Raw genomic sequence first — 20,146 nt, 5'->3', positions numbered from 1 at the left:
AAGTGAAATCAAAAGAAAATCTTAGCAACTGAAAGAGTGTTGTACTACATGCAGTAAGTAGTAGGACAAACTCAGTCATCATAAATATAATGAATATTTTCCATAAGACTGCAGGATTTTTAAACCCTGAGAGTGTTATTAATATAGGAAATCACCATTACGAATAATGAGTGTGGGACATCTGTTGACATTTATTGTAGTGATATTTGCCCTGTTGAATAGATGCTGACTATCCCTATTGAATAGATGCTGACTATCTTAACAAAAAGGTGAACCAATATGTGATTGATGGAACCGTCTATAATCTCCTTGGGGGAAAATGTGGCATTTTTACCCATCTTTCTTCTTGGAAGAGTTTTGACTTTAGTGGTAATTTTTTTTTATTAGTTAAGAATAGTTAACATGGTTTATTCAGAATTATCTCTGGGTCAGGCTCTCTGAAATACATTATTTATTTTTTATTTGAAAAATATTTTATTTATTCTTAGAGAGAAGGGAAGGGAAGGAGAAAGCATGGGAGAAAAACATCAGTGTGTGGTTGCCTCTTGCGTGCCCCCTACTGGGGACCTGGCCTGCAACCCGGGCATGTGCCCTGATTGGGAGTTGACCGGTGACCCTTTGGTTTTGCAGGCTGGCATGCTCAATCCACTGAACCACACCAGCCAGGGCTGAAATACGTTATTTTATTTAACCACTCTGTAATATCATTTCTGTTTTACAGATGAGGAACAGGCTTTGTGAGCTTAAGTAATTTGCTTAAGAGTGCAGAACCAGCCCTGGCTGGCATAGCTCAGTGGATTGAGTGCGAGCTGCAAACCAAAGCATCGCAGGTTCGATTCCCAGTCAGGGCACGTGCTTGGGTTGCAGGCCATGGCCCCCAGCAACTGCACATTGATGTCTCTCTCTCTCTTTCTCCCTCCCTTCCTTCTCTAAAAATAAATAAATAAAAGCTTTAAAAAAAAGAGTGCAGAACCAGTTCAGAGTGGTAGTGTGGTTTTGAAGTGAGGTCTTTATGAAAGGCCATGCTCCTTCTCTTTATACTAAACTCTTGCCTGCGTATTCTTTAGGGTTTTGCACACATTATTCTGTTTGACATACTAAACTTGGAAACAAAGGAAAAAGGATATTCTAGAAATGAAAAAACTGAGGCTCAGGACCACTTAAATAATAATCACTACTGGAGTGGGGACAGGAATTTGGGCCTTTAAGCCCCTAGTCTATCTACTACTTTTCCTATTCACCAGACTTTTACACTAGGAATGCATTCTAATGACATGTTAAAATTGTTCTTTAGATCCAGTTTTGCACTAATTATTTTAAAAAAAATTATGTGTACAAGCTTTATTTCTCCAACAGGAATTTTTAAAAACTTCTCATTTTGAAATAATTATAGATTCACAGGAAGTTGTAAAGATAATGCAGAGAGGGCCCATGTACCTTTCCCTTACTGGTTGCATCTTCCATAACTATAGTATAATATCAAAATCTGGAAATTTGCTCATGTTTAGATTCATGTAACCACCAGTACAGTCAAGATACAGGATAGTTCCATTTCCACAAAGATCTCCCTTGTGCTATTGCTACCCTAGATAGTCACTCACCACTTTCCCTCTCCCCCATACCCAGTTCCTGGCCAGTGTTAATCTGTTCTTCAGTTTTATAATTTTGTCATTTGAAAATATTGTGTAATGGAATTATAGTGTATATAACCTTTGAGGATGGCTTTTTTCCCTTCACCATATATTTGAGACACATTCAAGGTTGTGTGTATCCATAATTCATTCCTTTTAATTACTGAATAGTATTCCGTGGTATGGCTGTATCACATTTTGTTCTTTAACAGATACCGAAGGCTTTGTGGAATGGGATCTTGACTTTCACTCTTCATTCCCTCATAATTCCTGTCAAGTGTTTTAAAGGTTTAAGTTGACAGGAATAAAAAGTTAAATTATAAAGTACTAATTTTGGGATGATACAAACTAGGGAGTGAGTGTTTATTTAATATTTAAGTTGAGGACTATAATTCTCTGAATTTTTTTTTTTTGTCAGTAGATGTTTAAGCGGTAGTCTTTGAACTTATGTGAACTCAATTGCAAGAGTCTCATCATGGTTGTATGATTATCTCTTTTTGATATTTTCTGATTTATTCAGGGTTTTAACTATAGTCATGAATGTCATTTTAAAATGTATTTTATGTTAATTCATGGAATAAATATTTATTAGTATCAATTTTTCATTAACAAATTATATTTATATAGAAGGAGAGGATTTAAAGTGAATGGTACCTTGCTTCATAAAATCTCAATAAATAGGGTACCAAAGGGGATCTGAATTAAGATTAGTGTGAACACCTGAAATCGAAGCTGTCTTTTTTTAAAGATTTTATTTATTTACTTTTTTAGAGAGAGGGGAAAGGAGGGAAAGAAGCATCAGTGTGTGACATACATGATTGCCTCTTGTATGCCCTCTGCTGGGGACCTGGCCTGCAACCCAGGCATGTTCCTTACCTGGGAATCGAACCAGCAACCTTTTGGTTTACAGGCTGGTGCTCAATCCACTGAGCCACACCAGCCAGGGTGTGTGGTTCAGTGTAAGGCAAAGAAAATAGTCACAAGAATAACAAAATGTCAGAGTTTTTCTCAGTAAGCAAATTAACCATGTAAACAATGAAGTACAGGAGTGCCTTAGCAGAGGATTTGAAAACAATCTCGGTTTTTCTACAATCAGGATTTCCTTTGAGTGCTTACAACAGAGATGGCAAGATGTTGACTCTCTGACATGGAAATGATGATAGTGGAAGAGTTTTAAGATAAAAAAATACAGTTAAATTGATTTTGTTTTAAATAGGAAAACAAAATTAACTACTTAATCCAGTTATTGAACAGTTAATGGAGGTTAACTTTGCTGTAATTGTATAGCAAATGCGTCTCGGAAATTAGGATTCTTTCTAAAGAGGAAGTTGGCTCTGTAAACAGCAGATTCTTTCTCATGCACACACAGTGTATAACAGACTACTTTTGCAAATACCATTTTAACAATACTTCAAGTAAAAAGTTTATTCAAGCATGTAGATGATAAAATAAAAACCTTTTGTGATGTTATGGGAACTGGGTTTTCAGGTTTGTTTTTATGCTTAGCTGTGTTGTCAACTTTTTACTGTGTATAATTATTTTATGTTTGTATAGTAAGGAGGAAGTTGAGGGACACTGAATTAGTTCTAAAATTTAAACTAGAACACTGAAAATAAACCAGGAGAAATGACCTATGTTTCTGAAGTATGAAAGTAATTGAGAAGCTTCCTTCGAGTACAAACCTCTTTACAATGAACTATAATTGAAGAGAAGAGCACTTCTAAAAATATGCAGTAAGGGCTTAACTTTAAAGCTCATTGCAAACCCAAGGAGATCATGAAGATTTTTGTGATCCAATTAAGGACCAAACATTGAAAGGAGCAAGGTAGCAGGGATTAAAAAAAAGGAGCAGCAGCATATTAGAGTATTTGAAGCTGAAATATTCAGAAGGGTCTAGGTCTAGATAACATTGAACAGTGTTAGGCTTTTCGTTTTCCAAAAGCATTTCATAAAGGCAACATTTTATCTATAAAAGACCTTGGTAGGAAGGGCATAATATGCCACAACAGCTGCAGCCCACATGTCTAAAAGTGTTTGTTTGTTGCAACTGGAAGAAAAGCCAGGGCAAGGGAAACATTTGGAGGCAAAGGAGAATGTTGGGCGAAAACCCTGGTTTTGCCAAATAGACGTGGGTGGGAGATTTGCCACTGTGTTCTTACTCTGGTTTATGTTTTACTTCTTAATGCTTACAAGAAATTAACATTTTAATCTTTGGTTAATATGTAGACTTAGGTCTTCCACTGTTTGGAGTCTGTTTATATACTACTCCTCCAACCCCAAAATATATTTTTGGAAAATAAGTTTATTGCCAAAAATTAAATGGCCAATATTCAGGAAAGGAATTTATTTATAAATTATAAATGTATATATTCATAAAAGTAATTTGTTTTCCTTTTTGATTCTGTTTCTGAAGTGTTGGTTCAGAGAGTTTAGTTATATCCAAGTGGTGAATGATTTCACTTTATTGATGACTAAAGGATTTAGTTTTTATGGTCATTAAAATTTTTCTATTGAAAATTTTGGGAAAAATACCTTGATTGGGCTAAGCTCTTCAATAAAAGATTGTAGAAATAAATAAGGACTTGATAAAAGAAATAACCTAATATGGTCATGTTTCTGAAAACAAAACAAAACAAAACAAAACAAAACAAAAAAACAGTAATACTCAACATTTACTGCTTCAAGCTTGATTTAAATTACCTTTCTTATTGCAGGTAAGTTCTTTACAAGCAAGGACAAGTACATTTTAGTTGTTAATCTCCTTTTGGTAGCCAGAGATTGTCAACCACTAACAGGCTGTTATTGTTCAAACAGCTGAACGAATATTACTCAGTTTCTGGTCCAAACTATTCCCAACATGCGTATTTCAAGTGGTAGAGAATAAGGGGTAGAGACATGAATGTAGCAACATAGCTAAGCTATTCAGATTTCCTCCTTTGTAATTCCCAGTGGACATGAAGGATCAATTCAGTTCGGGGACAGGTGTGTGCTTACAGTAGAACTTCACTGATGGTGGGAAGAGAATTTATTTGCAGGGAATCGTAGCTTGTTTATAATTGCTCAGGATTAGATAATATTTTTAATATCTCTTTTGGCAAGTTCAATCATTATAGCTGATGCAAGTTTAATAATACACTATGCCATACTTTGTTTTCTTCCAGCTTATTCAAGAAATTAAAGATAATAAGAGACAAGATTGGAAACATTGCAATTTAATTTCATTATATGATGCAGTAATAGGAGAGGTTTTTATAACTGTTGACTCTTTCTTTGCCATAGTTCTTTATGTGGGATTCTCTAAGACATAAATTGAATTATATTCAATATTTAAAGGCAACAGTTGGAAGAAATTATGTTAATATTGCTTCTTGTCTAAAAAAGAGAGAGAAGTGGGAAATACAATGTTGACAAGTACTGAGACCGTCAAACATCAATATAATGGGAGAACTTTTGCAAAATAAGATTTGGCAAATTCCTTGTATAAAACCAAAGCCCTATGTAAAAAAGCCCTATATAAAAGCCCTATATAAAACCAAAGCCCTATCTTTGTAAAATATGATATAATTTAATACTTTTTAAAAATGACATAATCACCTGAGGTTGAAATATTCTTAGATTTTTTTGTTCCCCTGAGACATTCTTTAGCTCTTGAAAACTATAGTGCCTTAATATCGCAGTTACTAAAAAGAGACCGGGAATAGTTGAATCATTGGCAGTTGCTATGAGAAATGATCTCAAATGACATGGTGTATAAATGAGTATATTCTGTATTGTTAGAAATATGTGCTCCTTGTGACTGTAAAAAATTAAACCTGTCAACACTTGTAAACAATTGGGTAGTATTTTATTTCCTTTTTAAAAAAAATATTTTATTTTTTTTAGAGGGAGGGGAAGGGAAGGAGAATGGGAGAGAAACATCGGTGTGTGAGAGAAATCAAACAAACATCGGTGTGCGATATCAGTCAGACATCAGCCTTTTGCCTCTTGCATGCTCTAATGCAGGATCCGGCCACAGCCCAGGCATGTGCCCTGGCTCAGAATTGAACCTGTGACCCTGTGTTCTTGGGATGATGCCCAACCAACTGAGCCACACTGGTCAGGGCTGGGTAGTATTTTCAATGGCCATTTGGCACTTGGGTTCTTAGTTAATCTTTTCTGGTTTGGTAAAGGCTAATTCTTTATTGCTCAGGAATATTAAATGTTGAGATTTGCAGCTTCTATTTTTAAGTATTTTAATGACACTGGGTCCCTTGTGTCACTGTCAAAAATGTGAGAACTTTCTTCTTTGAATATATATCTGCAGTTTAAAAGCAGTCTTTGCATCTAGAAATCATAGGTTTGAGAGCTTTCAGATAAATTCTTCCTGTGATTTTGGTGAGATCCTGTTGGCTCTAGGCTCTAGTGGGTTAGATATGTGGATTGTCCCATGTTTTCTTTTTTTTCTCTCTCTGTCTTTATGCATGCCTCGGACAGAGCTGAAACACCACTGCTTTCCTCTAATACTTGATTTTTTTTTTTTTAGTGTGTGTGTAGGAAGTCATGCTTGTGATAGTGTGCCAATATTAAAATCAAGAAAAACGTGTACTAAATGTCACATGATTAACAATGGCTGTTCTTCTCTGACAGTGCTGGGAGAGGGCCTGGCCCAGGGTGGTGGTGCCTTTCAGACAGTGCTCTGCTGCATGCAGCTGAAAGGGAAGCTCCAGCTCGTATCCAACATTCTTGCCAAGTCATTGACAGGAGAGTCCCTGGTATGTTGATGAGTTCCAATTTCTTTTTGGTGTTTTTTTTACAAATTAAATTTTTTGGGGTGATAATAGTTAATAAAATTATATAGGTTTCAAGTGTGTAATTCTATGATACATCATCAGTATATTGCATTGTGTGTTTACCAAACAAAGTTAAATCTCCTTCTGTTACCATATATTTGACCCCTTTCTCCTTTACTGCCCCATCCACCCCTTTCTCTCTGGTAACCTTCATACTGTTTGTGTCTGTAAGCTTTTGTTTGATTGTCTCTTTGTTCATTTGTTGCTTTCAGTTTTTTTTTAAGATTTTATTTACTTACTCTTAGAGAGAGGGGAAGGGATAGAGAGAGAGAGAGGGAGAGAAACATCAGTGCATGAGAGATACATCGACTTGTTACCTCTCACATCTCTCAGTGGGGATCAGGCCTGCAGCCTAGGCATATGTCCTGACTGGAACCGGCAACCTTTCGGTTTGTAGGCCAGCACACAGTCTACTGAGCCACACTAGCCAGGGGTGTTGCTTTCAGTTTTATATTCCAGTCATCCTATGACTGAAATCATAGGGTGATAAATTCTAATTTCAAATATCTGAAAACAGATTTATTTATTTGACTCCTTAGGAATAATGTGGGGAAAAAATAATTTGTGTGCATTTTTCCTCTTGTTTTCTCCTTCCAGAAATGAAAGTTCATCAGTACTTTCATTGAGATACTCTTTTCTCTTAAACAAACTGATATTTAATCGGCGGATTCTTATAGTTTGATAAGAAATATCAAATATCTATATCTACCTATATATATACATATATATATATATATATATATATATATAAAAGAATTTCAGGGGTGCTCTGGGCTGGGTAGGTCAGTTGGTTAGAGTGTCATCCCATACATTGAAAGGTTGTTAGTTCAATTCCCGATTAGGTCACACACCTAGGTTGTGTGTCTGATCCCCAGTCAGAGTGTATACAGGAGATAACCAATTGATGTTTCTCTCTCTCTCCCCCTGCCTTTCCTCTCTCTCTAAAAGTAATAAAAAACATATTCTTGGGGTAAGAATTAAATAAAAAAAGAACTGCAGGTACTTTTAAAAACTTTGAAAGTATAGGATAGCTAAATAATTTTTTAAAATAGTTTATTTTTTATTGTACTTTTTTCATTACCATTTATCCCCCTTATGCCCTCTCCCTCCTCCACCCACCCCTAAATAATTTTCTCTCTATTTATTTATTTATTTATTTATAGAGGGAGGGGAGGGGAGGGGAGGGGGAAAGAGGGACAGAAACTTCAATGTGTAGTTGTCTCTCACACGCTCCCTACTGGGGACCTGGCTCCCAACCCAGGCATATAATCTGACTGGGAATTGAACTGGCAACCCTTTGGTTCACAGGCTTAATCCACTGAGTTACATAAGCCAGGGCTGATTTTTCTTTCTTTTTTTTTAAAATAATTTTTAAAAAGATTTTATTTATTTATTTTTAGAGAGAGAAGGGAAGGAGAAAGAGAGAGAGAGAGAGAGAGACAGAGAGAGAGAGACAGAGAGACATCAATGTGTGGTTGCTGGGGCTGTGGCCTGCAACCCAGGCATGTGCCCTGACTGGGAATTGAACCTGCGATGCTTTGGTTCACAGCCCGAGCTCAATCCACTGAGCTATGCCAGCCAGGAGGGCTGATTTTCTTTAAAGATATAATTTAACAGAACCTGGAAATATTTTTGGTTCTGTTTATGTTTTAAATATTTTTTATTTATCTGTCTATTTATGTATTTTATTGTCCTGATTACAGATGTCCCCCATTTCCTTCCCTTTGCTCCCCCGCCAGGCCTATGTTTTAAAATTCTCCTGTGGATATATGATTTTATAGGGTTCTCATATTCAGCCATTTGTTTCCTAAAATGTTTACATTTATCAAAAGTAAGTAATAATTACTTTTGTTTCTGAAGATGGTATGTGTGTAAGTTGATACTCATGACCACTCTGATGGAGCTGTTGAGTTCTATTCAGACTTTGGGATTAATTCTTTTATGTAGCTTTTAATTTTCTAGAGTTTTTTGTTTGAAGTAATCGAAAGACTACTTTTTGGAACTTAAGAGTTGGCAATTATAGAAATTGGAAGACAAGAGATAGTGTAACTCTTCTCAACAGTTGGAAACTGTTAGAAAATTCTCTGGGTTTTTAGGAATCACAATGACGAACAGTGAGAGCAAGAAAGTATATGTATACTTTGCTATACATCATGAATTCCCTACTTTATTTTATTTCCTTATTCTTTTGAATTGATATAAATTGTGAAAATCTGGTGTGAAGTTGTGTTTTCAATACAAATAGATATACTTGGTTAAAAAAAAGGAATTAGGAAAATACTTGGTATACTGCTAAATGTAATGCAGTGACCCACCCCGGAGGATAATTTAGTTATTTTTTAAGGAATTATTGGGCAGTGAATTGTGTAATTGGTTTAACAGTGTGGGTTTTTTTTGTTTTTTGGTTTCATCATCTTACAGAGGATGAATACAGTGTCTTATGGCATACTGTATATTTTGTCCTGTTAAATTAACCTTTTTAACTTTCCTTATGGATGGTTAGCTTTTTTATCACCATTAGTGTAGCCGGGATAGGAGATTAGAGTAGCATTGTTTTCTTTACAGATAAACCTTAGAAACAGCTGAGGAATTAAGTCTCCATAGTAAAGAACTAATATACTAATCGTTTTTTTTCCTTTTTTATTTACCCTTTCAGAATGGGATGGTAACAAAAGATTTAACAAGACTAAAAACACTTCTCACAGAAACAGAGGTAAGACTATTTCACTGGATCTCTCTGGAAAGAGTTTAACTAAGTCTTGCTAGTAAGTGTTGTGTATTGAACTTTGGAAAATCTTTGGGCATCAGCTAGGAGCAAGGCTTACCGTACTGTAAAGGAGGGATTGCTGCAGGTGCTGATGCTGGGAACACACCACGTGCTTTCCCTTCTAACACTTTTAAGTACTGGAGCCTTCATTTTATGACCATTTTATTCCCATCTTTTTGTATATTTGATAAATTCTTTAGAGGGGATACTTTAAATTCATACTTGAAGTCAAGTTTTAGCTCTTATGTTATATTCTGTGTAGATGGAAGCATTTTTAAGGGCTAGCGTGGGCTATGGCACATAGAGCTTGCTTGTACAGTTTAAAGAGATCTTATATATCTTTTTTGTAAGCATAGAATCCTTGTAATGTGAACAGTTAAAATTGATCTGTTAGCTTACATATTCTTATACACAGTCCTCATTTTACAAAAAGAATGGGATGTCTTTAAAAACTTATTAGGAAGTAGTTTGAGAATAAGAAGGCATTTTCCAGTAGAGTTATTGTAGTGATTCAGTTCCAGCCCAACCTAAAAAGTCCAATTTAATCAACAACATATGAATTATAGTGATATTATTGTGTTAGTTACACCCAATTAGAATTTATGATATTCTTTCTATGGTACAAGACGTTTCAAATTTCACCTTGGGATACCATTTCCTTCTTCTCATTCAGTTCAGCATTTACTGTGTGTCTGTGCTGTTCAAGGTTCTGTAGGTTTTGGAAAGCTGAGATACTCATGAAAAACAATTTGGTGGGCCAGTCCAAGATGCACATAACTAGTATACCCACAGGGCAGCCTGGGTTAGTAGTGCCGTAACGGAAGTACAGGCAGGAAAAGGAGAGGTTGGCACTTTGCGGGGAAACCAGGAAGGCAGGAGTGTGGGAACTGAGGTTAAAGGACGGGGTTGACTAAGTGAAGACTGTCAGAGGTTGGTACAGGGTGGCATTCGGTGCAAGGATAGATGAGACAAGTAGTACTGAACGTCTTACCTAGAACAGTGGTAGTGGGAGTAGAGAGTGTAAGAGACATTCTGCACCTGGTTGGGCAGAATTTGGAGAATACTCAGAGCAGCACAGAAGAGGAAGAGTTCAAGATGGCTTTTATAATTTCAGTGTTGATCTCTTTGGGGAAGATGAATCTACTAACTTGAGATCAGGAGCAGTGAAAGAGGATATTTGCAGTAAAGTTGATGAATTTTATTTTGGACATACTCTATTGGAAGTGCATCCAGCCATTCATCCTTCACTTACTGAGTACCCAGTATGTGCCAGATGCTCTGTGAGGGGCATTATGTAAAGGGGCAGTTGCAGGCTATTGACAGTGAGTCTGTACGTGGCTGACAGTGATCTGGCACGGAAAATGCTGTAGAATAGTTAATAAAAGTGCTATGGCTGGCACTCAGTTGGAATCATGGGTGTGGAGCTTAGAGTAAAGTTAGGGCCCAAGAGACAGATTGGGCATTTATCTGCGCCAAGGGAGTCAAGAAAACCAGGAAGTCAGAGTGAGTAGGTCCCCACCCTGGTTTCACTTGTGGGAGAAGGGCTCATCCCAGAGTGAGGGGGACTTGGCAGGCTGTGCTCCCAGGCCCCCAAGTGGGGGCGCTTCACTTGATACAGAACAGGCACCTTGCTAGCTGATCATTCTCTGGGTGTTAGGAAGAGGAGAGTGAAATGAGTGTGTGCATGGAAGGCGCTGCTCCATGGGGTTTAGGACCGGGGACTTAGACATCAGTTCTTTTGCTAGCAGGTAATTTTGATGTAGGCAGTCTCTGTCAGTTTCCTTAATGAGGGCCATACAAGTACTACTTTTCTGTGTTTAGATATAGTTAAACATAGAGCAAAGAGCAAAAAGTATTTGAAATACTAATGTTAAAACTTTCTAAGTATTCAAACTCAAGCTTTAAAAAATACTGAAAATGTCCAAGTTTAATTCAATGTGCAATAGATATTTCTTATTATAAAAATACCTTTCATTTGAAAAATTGCAGACAGCAACTAGTAACATCCTCTCTGGATATCACATAGAAGACTTAGAAGACGGTAAGTACCAAACTCTGTAACTTCTGGTAGCTGTGATTCTGGGCATTGCTTTGTTATTGATTACTGGGAGAAAATTTACTGAGTTATAGTATTTGTAAATGGAGGTGTAGGAGAGAATATAAAAATAAAAAAAAATTAACTTTAAAAAATAGATGTGGATGAAAACAAATTTTTCCCACTGGCCCCCTTTTTAGAATGATGGAGTAACGGTGGTAGGAGTTAACTGTAGAGGTCATCTATTCTATTCTCTTGCCCCCATGTAGTTCTAAATTTAAAATTCATCCTTAGCAATCCTTAGGAGGGGGGCGGGGGCTTTTCTCTTCTCTTTTTATCCCAGGCTAGTACAATTACTACTTTTTGGAAATTCTGATCTGTAAACTGAATTGTTCTGCACCCTTATAATCTTCTCTTGCTAGAGGTGATAGGGAAGAGAGACCAGCGTTCATTGAATGCTTCTTAGATGCTGTGTACCGCTTAGTGGCTTTCACAGAAATGTGTATTGGCCTCTTAGAGCCCTTCTCCATCCTTTTGAGAGGTGGTAAAACTATATTTGTTAAGGTTCAGTGATTTTCCCAATGACATAGCTACTAAGGGATGAAATACTGCTTTAAATTCAACCTGGCTGAATATTTTTATTTTTTGGTGGGGGCATGGAGGCACAATGACTTGTTAGGGAACAGAAAATAGGCTCTAAGGTCCTTGAAAACTTGCCACTGTTCAGCCTGTGTAACTTGATCTAGTCCTTTTTTTCTTAAGCCTCATTTTCCTTGGCTTATTGGGAATCTTTTATCTAAACAAATCAAAACTCACTGTACTCAAAAGTAAATAAATGTTATTGTTTAGCTCCTACCTCAGAATTTAACTTTTTGAATTTTATTTCAATTGTAAAAAACAATTACTTTAAACAATGACATGTATGTGTCAAACAAATCCTAAAGAACAAGGGTAGTAATGTGGGGCTTCTTCTCACTCAATATGCAGTATTGGAATTCGTTCCACAAAATTTCCTTCCAAGATACATAATTTTCTCATTCCTGAGGTATTGCTAATAGAGACACATCTCATACTTAAGAAATGACAAGCATGCCAATGTTCCCCTCACTCCTCCAACCCTCCCTTTAGCTGTTAGAAAAGAGACTGCACTGGAAATAAGCCCACTGGTTGCTAGGATGGAGTCAGGGTCATAGATTTGATTTAGCTGCTTGGTAACTGCTTCTTTCAGTGATTTTTTAAGTTTCATATGGTTAATTTAACTCACTTGATTGGTCAATTACTTTTTTTGGTAGGGGCACATATATCATATTCTTTTTACATCATCTGGGATGATGTGTGTGGAGGGTTTATAGAATTTCTTACACATTAAAATATCAGAATTATTAGCAAGCCTCAAATGATAAGACTATATCCTGATTACTCTCTAGGATCTTGTAATGGTTGGCATTTCCGCCCACCACCTAGGGGAATCACAAGCAGCGAGGAATATACTTTGTGTAAAAGGTAATGTGAAATTTTTTTTAAACCCATGACATGTCTTTATTCAAAGGATAGTTAATTTTCCTTCACTTTTTTAAAGAGAATATGTGAAGGAAGATGTATAATGATTGAGTAAAATGGTTTATTTTCAACTTGAAAGAGAAGCCATAAAAAATGGTCATTATCATTAAATAATAAAAGTCAAAGCCATATTGATGAGCCTTCTTTTAATTACAAAAACAGGGATATAAATGGGGATTGTTAAGACTTTGTTTGGAAGTCTCTTATAATACCAGTTGGATTAATGTGATGAATTTAATTGCTAGTCTTCTGCTTATGTGAAATTTACCTAATTTATGGTAATTGAAATTATATAAACTGAAGTAGAAAAAAGCTGATGAAGAAATGTTAAATTATTTTAATAACTTTTCTAAAAATCTCTTATTCACATACTTCTTATTGATTAATTTGTATTTGAAGGGCTAACCTTTCAGAACCTAATAATTATGTATTAAAGTGGAAATAATCACATTCAGAAAGGTGAACTCTTCAGTTCTTTTTATAAGAGCTAGCAACTAGTGGGATTTTAGATATGAAATTTCATTATTCTAGATTGCTTTTGATAATAAGGGAAATTCGATATGTAGTTTTCATGATTGAATAAGACACCAGATTTAATTTTATAGTAGAAATAAACTAAGTAGTGAATTCTGAAAATCGTGGAAGCATCCTGTTATAGGAGAGGTAGACCATAATCTGGTTATGCAAAGGAAATATAAGAAAATTTATAGTCTAAATGAGAATATCCAACCCTTAATTTTTAGGAGAATAATCTAAAACAAAACAGAAAGACAAAGAAATATTTGGCTCATAAGACATACTTAAGAGAAATACAAATGATTTTAAACATGTTTTATGAAACATAAGAGAACTTAATAAATAGTATAATTTAAGCTCAAGGGCTTTGTATATCAGCAAGAAGAACTTTATTCACACTCACATTCTCAAATAGAGTGAGCCATTTGTTACTTTAAATTGTGCTGTGGTTCATTTTGTATTTCTTACTATCCATATTTTACCAGTTGAAAAATTATATATGGTGTAATATTCTTATCTCCACTTTGCTAGTTATAGTTTAATTTTCATTTTTAAATTGTAAGATCTTTATTATTTTATGCTTCAATTGTTTAAAAGTTGGCTGGACCCATAATTTTGCAGGGTATTTAAAACTTAAAAAAATTAATGATCAAAGTCTTGCATTTTTATCTGTTCTGACTACTGAATTGTCTTTGAACTTTCCGAGTCACAAACACTGAGAGACCATTGACTCTGTCACCTTTAAAAGGAACAGTTTTGAATTTACCTATTAAAGAATTAAATCTATTGAGCTGTGATTCTAATATAAAACTTTTATTCTTGATTTATTTAAAACTTTAAGCAAATTAAGATAGTCTAATATTTTCAATGAAATATAGGTAATAGTAATATAGAAAAGAGTAAAGGTGAAGAGTAGAAGTATTAAAATCGATAATTTAAAGATATATTAAAGTTTCTTCAGAATGAAGTTCTTTGTGGAAAATTTTCTTTAGGTCGTATCGTTTTGGAAAGTAGGGTATACCTGTGTTTGATGAACCGATCCACTTGATGTCAGTGTTGCTGTAAAAAATTCTGCTCTAAGAGGAATCATCTAATAGAGTTGTTATATCACAAAGGAAGCTACCAGTTCAGTGGTGGTTTTTGAGTTTGGGGGTGGTTATGATTATGCTCTGCTTTAGCACCCCCTTATTCCAAAAAAGGTCAGTGAATATGGGGAGTTGCTGTTTTGATGAAATACTGTAAATGTTCTTTAAACCTTTTCTTCCTCCTCTGTGCAAGACAGTGTGATAAATATGGCCTTTCAGGAGATTGAGTTTTGTTATTGAAGATTTGGAGGGCAAATGCTGAAAGTTTATCTTTTAAATGGTCCAACAAAGTATGTGATAAAACAGTCTTTCCTATTCTACTTAGATTTTTAGAGCAAGGAATCTGTAGGTATGGTGCGCAGTGTACTTCAGCACATTCCCAGGAAGAACTAGCAGAATGGCAGAAAAGATATGCTTCACGGTTGATAAAATTGAAACAGCAAAATGAGAATAAACAGTTCTCAGGCAGTTACATGGAAACCTTGATAGAAAAGTGGATGAATTCATTATCTCCTGAGAAAGTGGTGAGGAAAATAAACTGCATTTTTTGTTTGTTTGTTTTCAATAATGACCTTGTTTGAGTCTTGACTTTATTTTGTGCTATATTTTGGTTATTTTCTTATTTTCTATATATAAATAACTTGATTCTTGATATAAAGTGTTTTTAGTAGCTAAAGTAGAGCCATTTGCTAAATAAAGAATAGAATTAAGCCATTTCTTTGGAGATTTGCAGGTATTATATTAATTTATTTTCATTCAGGGAAGTTATATTGCCATTTTTATTGTTTAGTTTCTTAATGTCTCTTACTTTTATTATATTTTGTTCTTATATAAATAACTAAAAATTAATGTATAAGATACATTGCTTTGTAAGCAGTTTTGTTACATCTTACTGTTGACATTTATTTACTATGCCAGAAGTTTTGTATGTGCTTTTAGGAATAACAATGTAACATTGGTTGCACTCTTTTCAGCTTAGCGAATGTGTAGAAGGAGTAAAAGTAGAGCATATACCTGATCTGACGGTTACTGTCAACACCAAAAAGTCTCACCAGACGTGGACCTTTGCTCTCACCTGTAAGGTATGAATTTTGTGCTACTTAAAGAATGTAAATTTTTTCCAGTTTTCTTAAAGCTTTTTTTGACCTTTAAATCTCTGTGTTAAAAGAGCATTGAGAATGTTTTAATCTAAGTATATTTTAATGTAGGTTTTCTACATTGTGCTAAAGTATATTTCTGTATTTTGATCATTAAAAGTATAGTTTTTTTTAAGATTTTGAGATAAAATTTTTGTAGATGTTTAGGTGCTTGCTTGCTTATTTATTTATTTATTTACTTTGTAAAGAGGTCTTTGGCATGTTGTCTTCCAAATTTGAAACACAGGATGGGGTTCATGGCTTTTAATTAACTATTTAAAAATTGAATTGTTTAATCTGGCAGTGCTAAGATTTTTAAACAGTGACACCTTGTTTTTATATTTGATTTGATGAAATCATAAATTCTGTAATAATGGGGTTTTAATATGAGACATTTGGCAGTACTTTCCATCTTGAGTTATAACATTCAAAGTTTAAGAATGAAACAAAGTAAAAATTTCTATGAATATACACAGTGGAAAAGTTTTATGTACTTTTTTTAGTGGTGTTCCTTCCACTGTACCATCTGCATCTTGGGATGAAAAATCTGGACACTTTAGCTGTGGCTTTGAACCCAATCCAGTACTTTTAAGGGTAACTGCCTGCCTGTGAAGACTCCCTACTTGAGGTTAGATAAAACTTTTTTAGGCCAAGGGTATGTGTGAAAAGTTGGAGGTCATGGTTGTACAAGGTGATAGATAGCCTTTGCCACAGTGAAAGGTGAACATATCACAGAAAGAGCGGGGAGCTAGTGACATAGCATAAATATATCACTTCTAAAGTTTTCAGCTTTATTAAGGTAAAATTGACATCATAAGTATATCATTTTAACAAGTTTTTTTAACTATTCTGATTTTTTCTTAAATGGCTATGAGCACAATTTGTATTTTTAACATAATATCTTAGAAGCATGGGAAAGTAAAAGTCCTTTATGGAAATATTTTCATTAAAGAGCCCAATTACAATTGGATTTTCACCCCCTTGTACTCAATGAATTATTTTAACTTCCTTGTAGCCTGCAAGAATGCTGTACCGTGTAGCATTGCTTTATGATGCTCATCGTCCTCATTTTAGTATCATTGCAATATCTGCCGGAGATAGTACTACCCAGGTATCACAAGAAGTCCCAGAAAACTGTCAAGAATGGATAGGAGGAAAGATGGCCCAAAATGGATTAGATCATTACGTGTATAAAGTCGGGATAGCATTTAACACAGAAATATTTGGAACTTTTCGCCAAACCATAGTTTTCGACTTTGGATTGGAACCAGTACTCATGCAAAGAGTAATGATTGATGCAGCTTCTACAGAAGGTAATATTTAGACTTTTTTCCCTGATACGGTATGTTAAAAGGCACTATCATAGCAACATTGAAAGATATGTATTGGCCCCTATATGTTCCATGGATAGGAAATGAATAATAAGGAAAAAAAAAACAACTTAATTGACTCATTTACTGTATAATAGGATTAGAATGGTCCACATTATGCCCTTTGTCTTCATGCAGTCATCAGGCGAAGCATACTTTGAGATCCCCCAGACTCATATGAGTAGATAACCAGGTCTGTTTTGGTCTACCAACTAACTTCATTTCTAAAGTAAGATGATTTTAGCACAGTAAAACCTTTTAATATTAGTTTGGGTAGAATATAATTTTAATAGTAATCATGAGTACACCTAAAGTGTCTGTATTTCCCTGTCTGCTTGCCTGACCAATTAACCTTGATGATATTAGTGCATTATCTCTGAATGAAAAGTCCTAAATATAAGCTTTGATAAGCTGGTTTTGTACATTCCCTAGTATAAAGGAGACCCAGGTGCCTTTGATAGAATCTGCTCTGTGTCCTTGGGAAGAAGCCCCTGCTTTCAGCATGTAAGCACTTGTAGAGGATGATGAATTTCCTTGTGTTGTTGTATTGCTGTGTATCTCTAAATTTTATGCCAAGATCCAAAGGGACAAGAAAAGGCCACGTTAGCCTATATTTCTCTGGCTTTTGGTTGGATTTATAGGTGCTTTATTTTATTTAACAAGCACTAGGTATTTAACAAACACTTCATATAGTAGAGCTGTATGAAACTTGCTTTTGGATTGATTGAAAGTCACCATATTGGGGAGGATGTTTTTTCCTTTGTACCACACTGTCTCATAAGAACTAAAAGTTGTTTTCGTGAGCAAATGCTAGGATTTAATTTTTTGGACATAGTCAACAAGTGGAACTGGTTCTGTCTCCTTCTTGCTGCTAGTTAGGTTAAAGCAAAATTTGTGTCCAAATTGAACAATTATGCATGGCTTTCTTGTATATATACTAATAATATTCCCCAGACTTCATTTTATTCTTACTTCTCACTTTGATTTCTTTTGTTTTTACTCTGTTGTATTGTTTTTGTAATCTTAGTACTGTTTGACATCAAAATGTTATTTCCTGTAGCCAAATAGATATGCTAACAGACAAAATGAAAATATTTGGTTTATATTTACCAATGTAATTTTTTTCTGTAATGGGCCAGATAGTAAATACTTTGTGTTGCAGGGCAGATGATTTCTGTCAGAATTACTCAGCTCTGTATTTTAGTGACAAAGCAGCCATAGACAATATGTAAGTGAATGGGCATGACTGTGTTCCAGTAAAACTTTGTTTTCAAAAACAGCAGCAGACTGGATTCACCTTGCATGCCATGGTTTGCCTACTCTGGTACTAGTAAGTTGCTTTTAGAGACTAAAACTTGAGACATCTAGAAGGCAACTTTTTTTAGTCACAAGGAGATTTAAATCATAAGTAAAGACCAACATGCATCCCCCCTCAAATTGAACTCTGAAAAAATGTTTTGGCTTACATGTGGGTTGTGTTTTAGAAGTTTGCTTTTAGATTCATGGATTGTAACTGATGATTCACTTCCCACAGAAATAATTTGTGTTGTCAAGAATCTGTGCTAGTCAGAAGTAAATTCAAGGTGGATAAAAGATTTAAATATAAGTTGTGACACCATTAAAGTCGTAGAGGAGAACAGAGGCAGGAAAATCTCAGATATTCCATGCAGCAATATTTTCACTGATATGTCCCCTAGAGCAAGGGACATAAAGGAAAGAATAAACAAATGGGATCTCATAAAAATAAAAAGCTTCTGCATGGCTAAAGAAAACAGCATTAAAATGAAAAGAACCAACCATATGGGAAAACATATTTGCCAATGATATCTTGGACAAGGGTTTGATCTCCAAAATATATAAAGAACTCACAGGACTCCACTCTAGGAAGACAAGCAACCCAGTTAAAAAATGGGCAAAGGGCTTGAACAGACACTTCTCCAAGGAGGCTATACAGAGGGCCCAGAGACAAATGAAAAGATGCTCAGTATCACTAGCTATCAGAGAGATGCAAATTGAAACTACAATGAGATACCATCTCACACCGTTGAGAATGGCCATCATAAACAAATCAACAAACAACAAGTGTTGGAGAGGTTGTGGAGAAAAGGGAACCTTAGTGCGCTGTTGGTGGGATTGCAGACTGGTGCAGACTCTGTGGAAAACAGTATGGAATTTCCTTAAAAAACTAAAAATGGGTCTGCCTTTTGACCCAGCAATTCCACTGCTAGGATTATAACCTAAGAACCCTGAAACATCAATGCAAAAGAACCTATGCACCCCAGTGTTTATAGCAGCATAATTTACAATAGCCAAGGGCTGGAAGCAACCTAAGTGCCCATCAGTAGATGAATGGATCAAAAAACTATGGTACATTTATGCAATGGAATTCTATGCAGCAGAAAGAAAGAAAGAAGGAGCTCCTACCCTTCATGACAGCATGGATGGAACTGGAGAGCATTAAGCTAAATGAAATAAGCCAGGCCATGAAAGACAAGTACCATATGATCTCACCTTTAACAGGAAGCTAATCAACAAAACGAACAAGCAAGCAAAATGTATCCAAAGACATTGAAATTGAGGACAGGCTGACAGTGACCAGAGGGGAGAGAGGAAGGGATTATAGGGGAAACGGGTGAAGGGTTTGCAGGAACAATTATAAAGGACACATGGACAATACAAGGTGGGGGTGGAAATGGGAGGGAGATGGGGAGAACTAGGGTGGTGGGGAGGGGCGGAGGAAAAAGACAGAAAACTGTATTTGAACAACAACAAAAAATGTTAAAAAAAAGAATTTGAGCTAGTATACTAAAACCTGTTTAATAATATAAAGTATTAAGTGTGTACAATAAAAAGAGAAAATGATACTGTTAAAATAGATGATAATCTATTAGATGAGAGAAAATAGTGATGAAGAAGATTTCAGGGCACCCTCATGGACTCGAGAGATGGAGGACCCTTTGGCTGTTTTTCCTCAGATATGTTCTATTTTTCTAGTTGGAGAAAAAGCGCAGTGGGCAGACTTCAGAGTCAAGTAGAGTTGGATTTGCATCCTGATTTTCTGCTTATTACTTGTGTGACTCTGGGCAGAGTACTTAACATCTCTGAGCTTCATGTGGAGGTATCTGTAAATGGGGCTAGTAATATCTGCCTTAGAGGATTGTTGTGAGGGCTAGAAATGAGCCTTGCATAGGACCTGGCACATAGCAGGCATTTAGTA

The 20,146-nt window shown here is 35.5% G+C and overlaps 1 protein-coding gene across 7 annotated transcripts in view; it reads left to right on the top strand.

The window, feature by feature from the left end:
- Positions 1–20,146, top strand: part of HELZ (helicase with zinc finger) — a 148,449-nt gene that overhangs the window by 38,255 nt on the left and 90,048 nt on the right. For all 7 annotated transcript variants that reach the window (XM_045837209.1, XM_045837212.1, XM_045837211.1 and 4 more), the window contains 7 exons: positions 6,258–6,382; positions 9,117–9,173; positions 11,217–11,268; positions 12,690–12,765; positions 14,749–14,947; positions 15,398–15,505; positions 16,575–16,872. In XM_045837209.1, coding sequence (XP_045693165.1) covers positions 6,258–6,382; positions 9,117–9,173; positions 11,217–11,268; positions 12,690–12,765; positions 14,749–14,947; positions 15,398–15,505; positions 16,575–16,872 — 915 coding nt within the window. The remainder of the gene's footprint in view (positions 1–6,257; positions 6,383–9,116; positions 9,174–11,216; positions 11,269–12,689; positions 12,766–14,748; positions 14,948–15,397; positions 15,506–16,574; positions 16,873–20,146) is intronic.

The sequence above is a fragment of the Phyllostomus hastatus genome, unplaced genomic scaffold (genome assembly GCF_019186645.2).
Source record: "Phyllostomus hastatus isolate PE091 unplaced genomic scaffold, TTU_PhHast_1.1 phas_contig_210, whole genome shotgun sequence".
NCBI classification, from domain to species: domain Eukaryota; kingdom Metazoa; phylum Chordata; class Mammalia; order Chiroptera; family Phyllostomidae; genus Phyllostomus; species Phyllostomus hastatus.
This window is presented reverse-complemented; position numbering and strand designations above follow the sequence as displayed.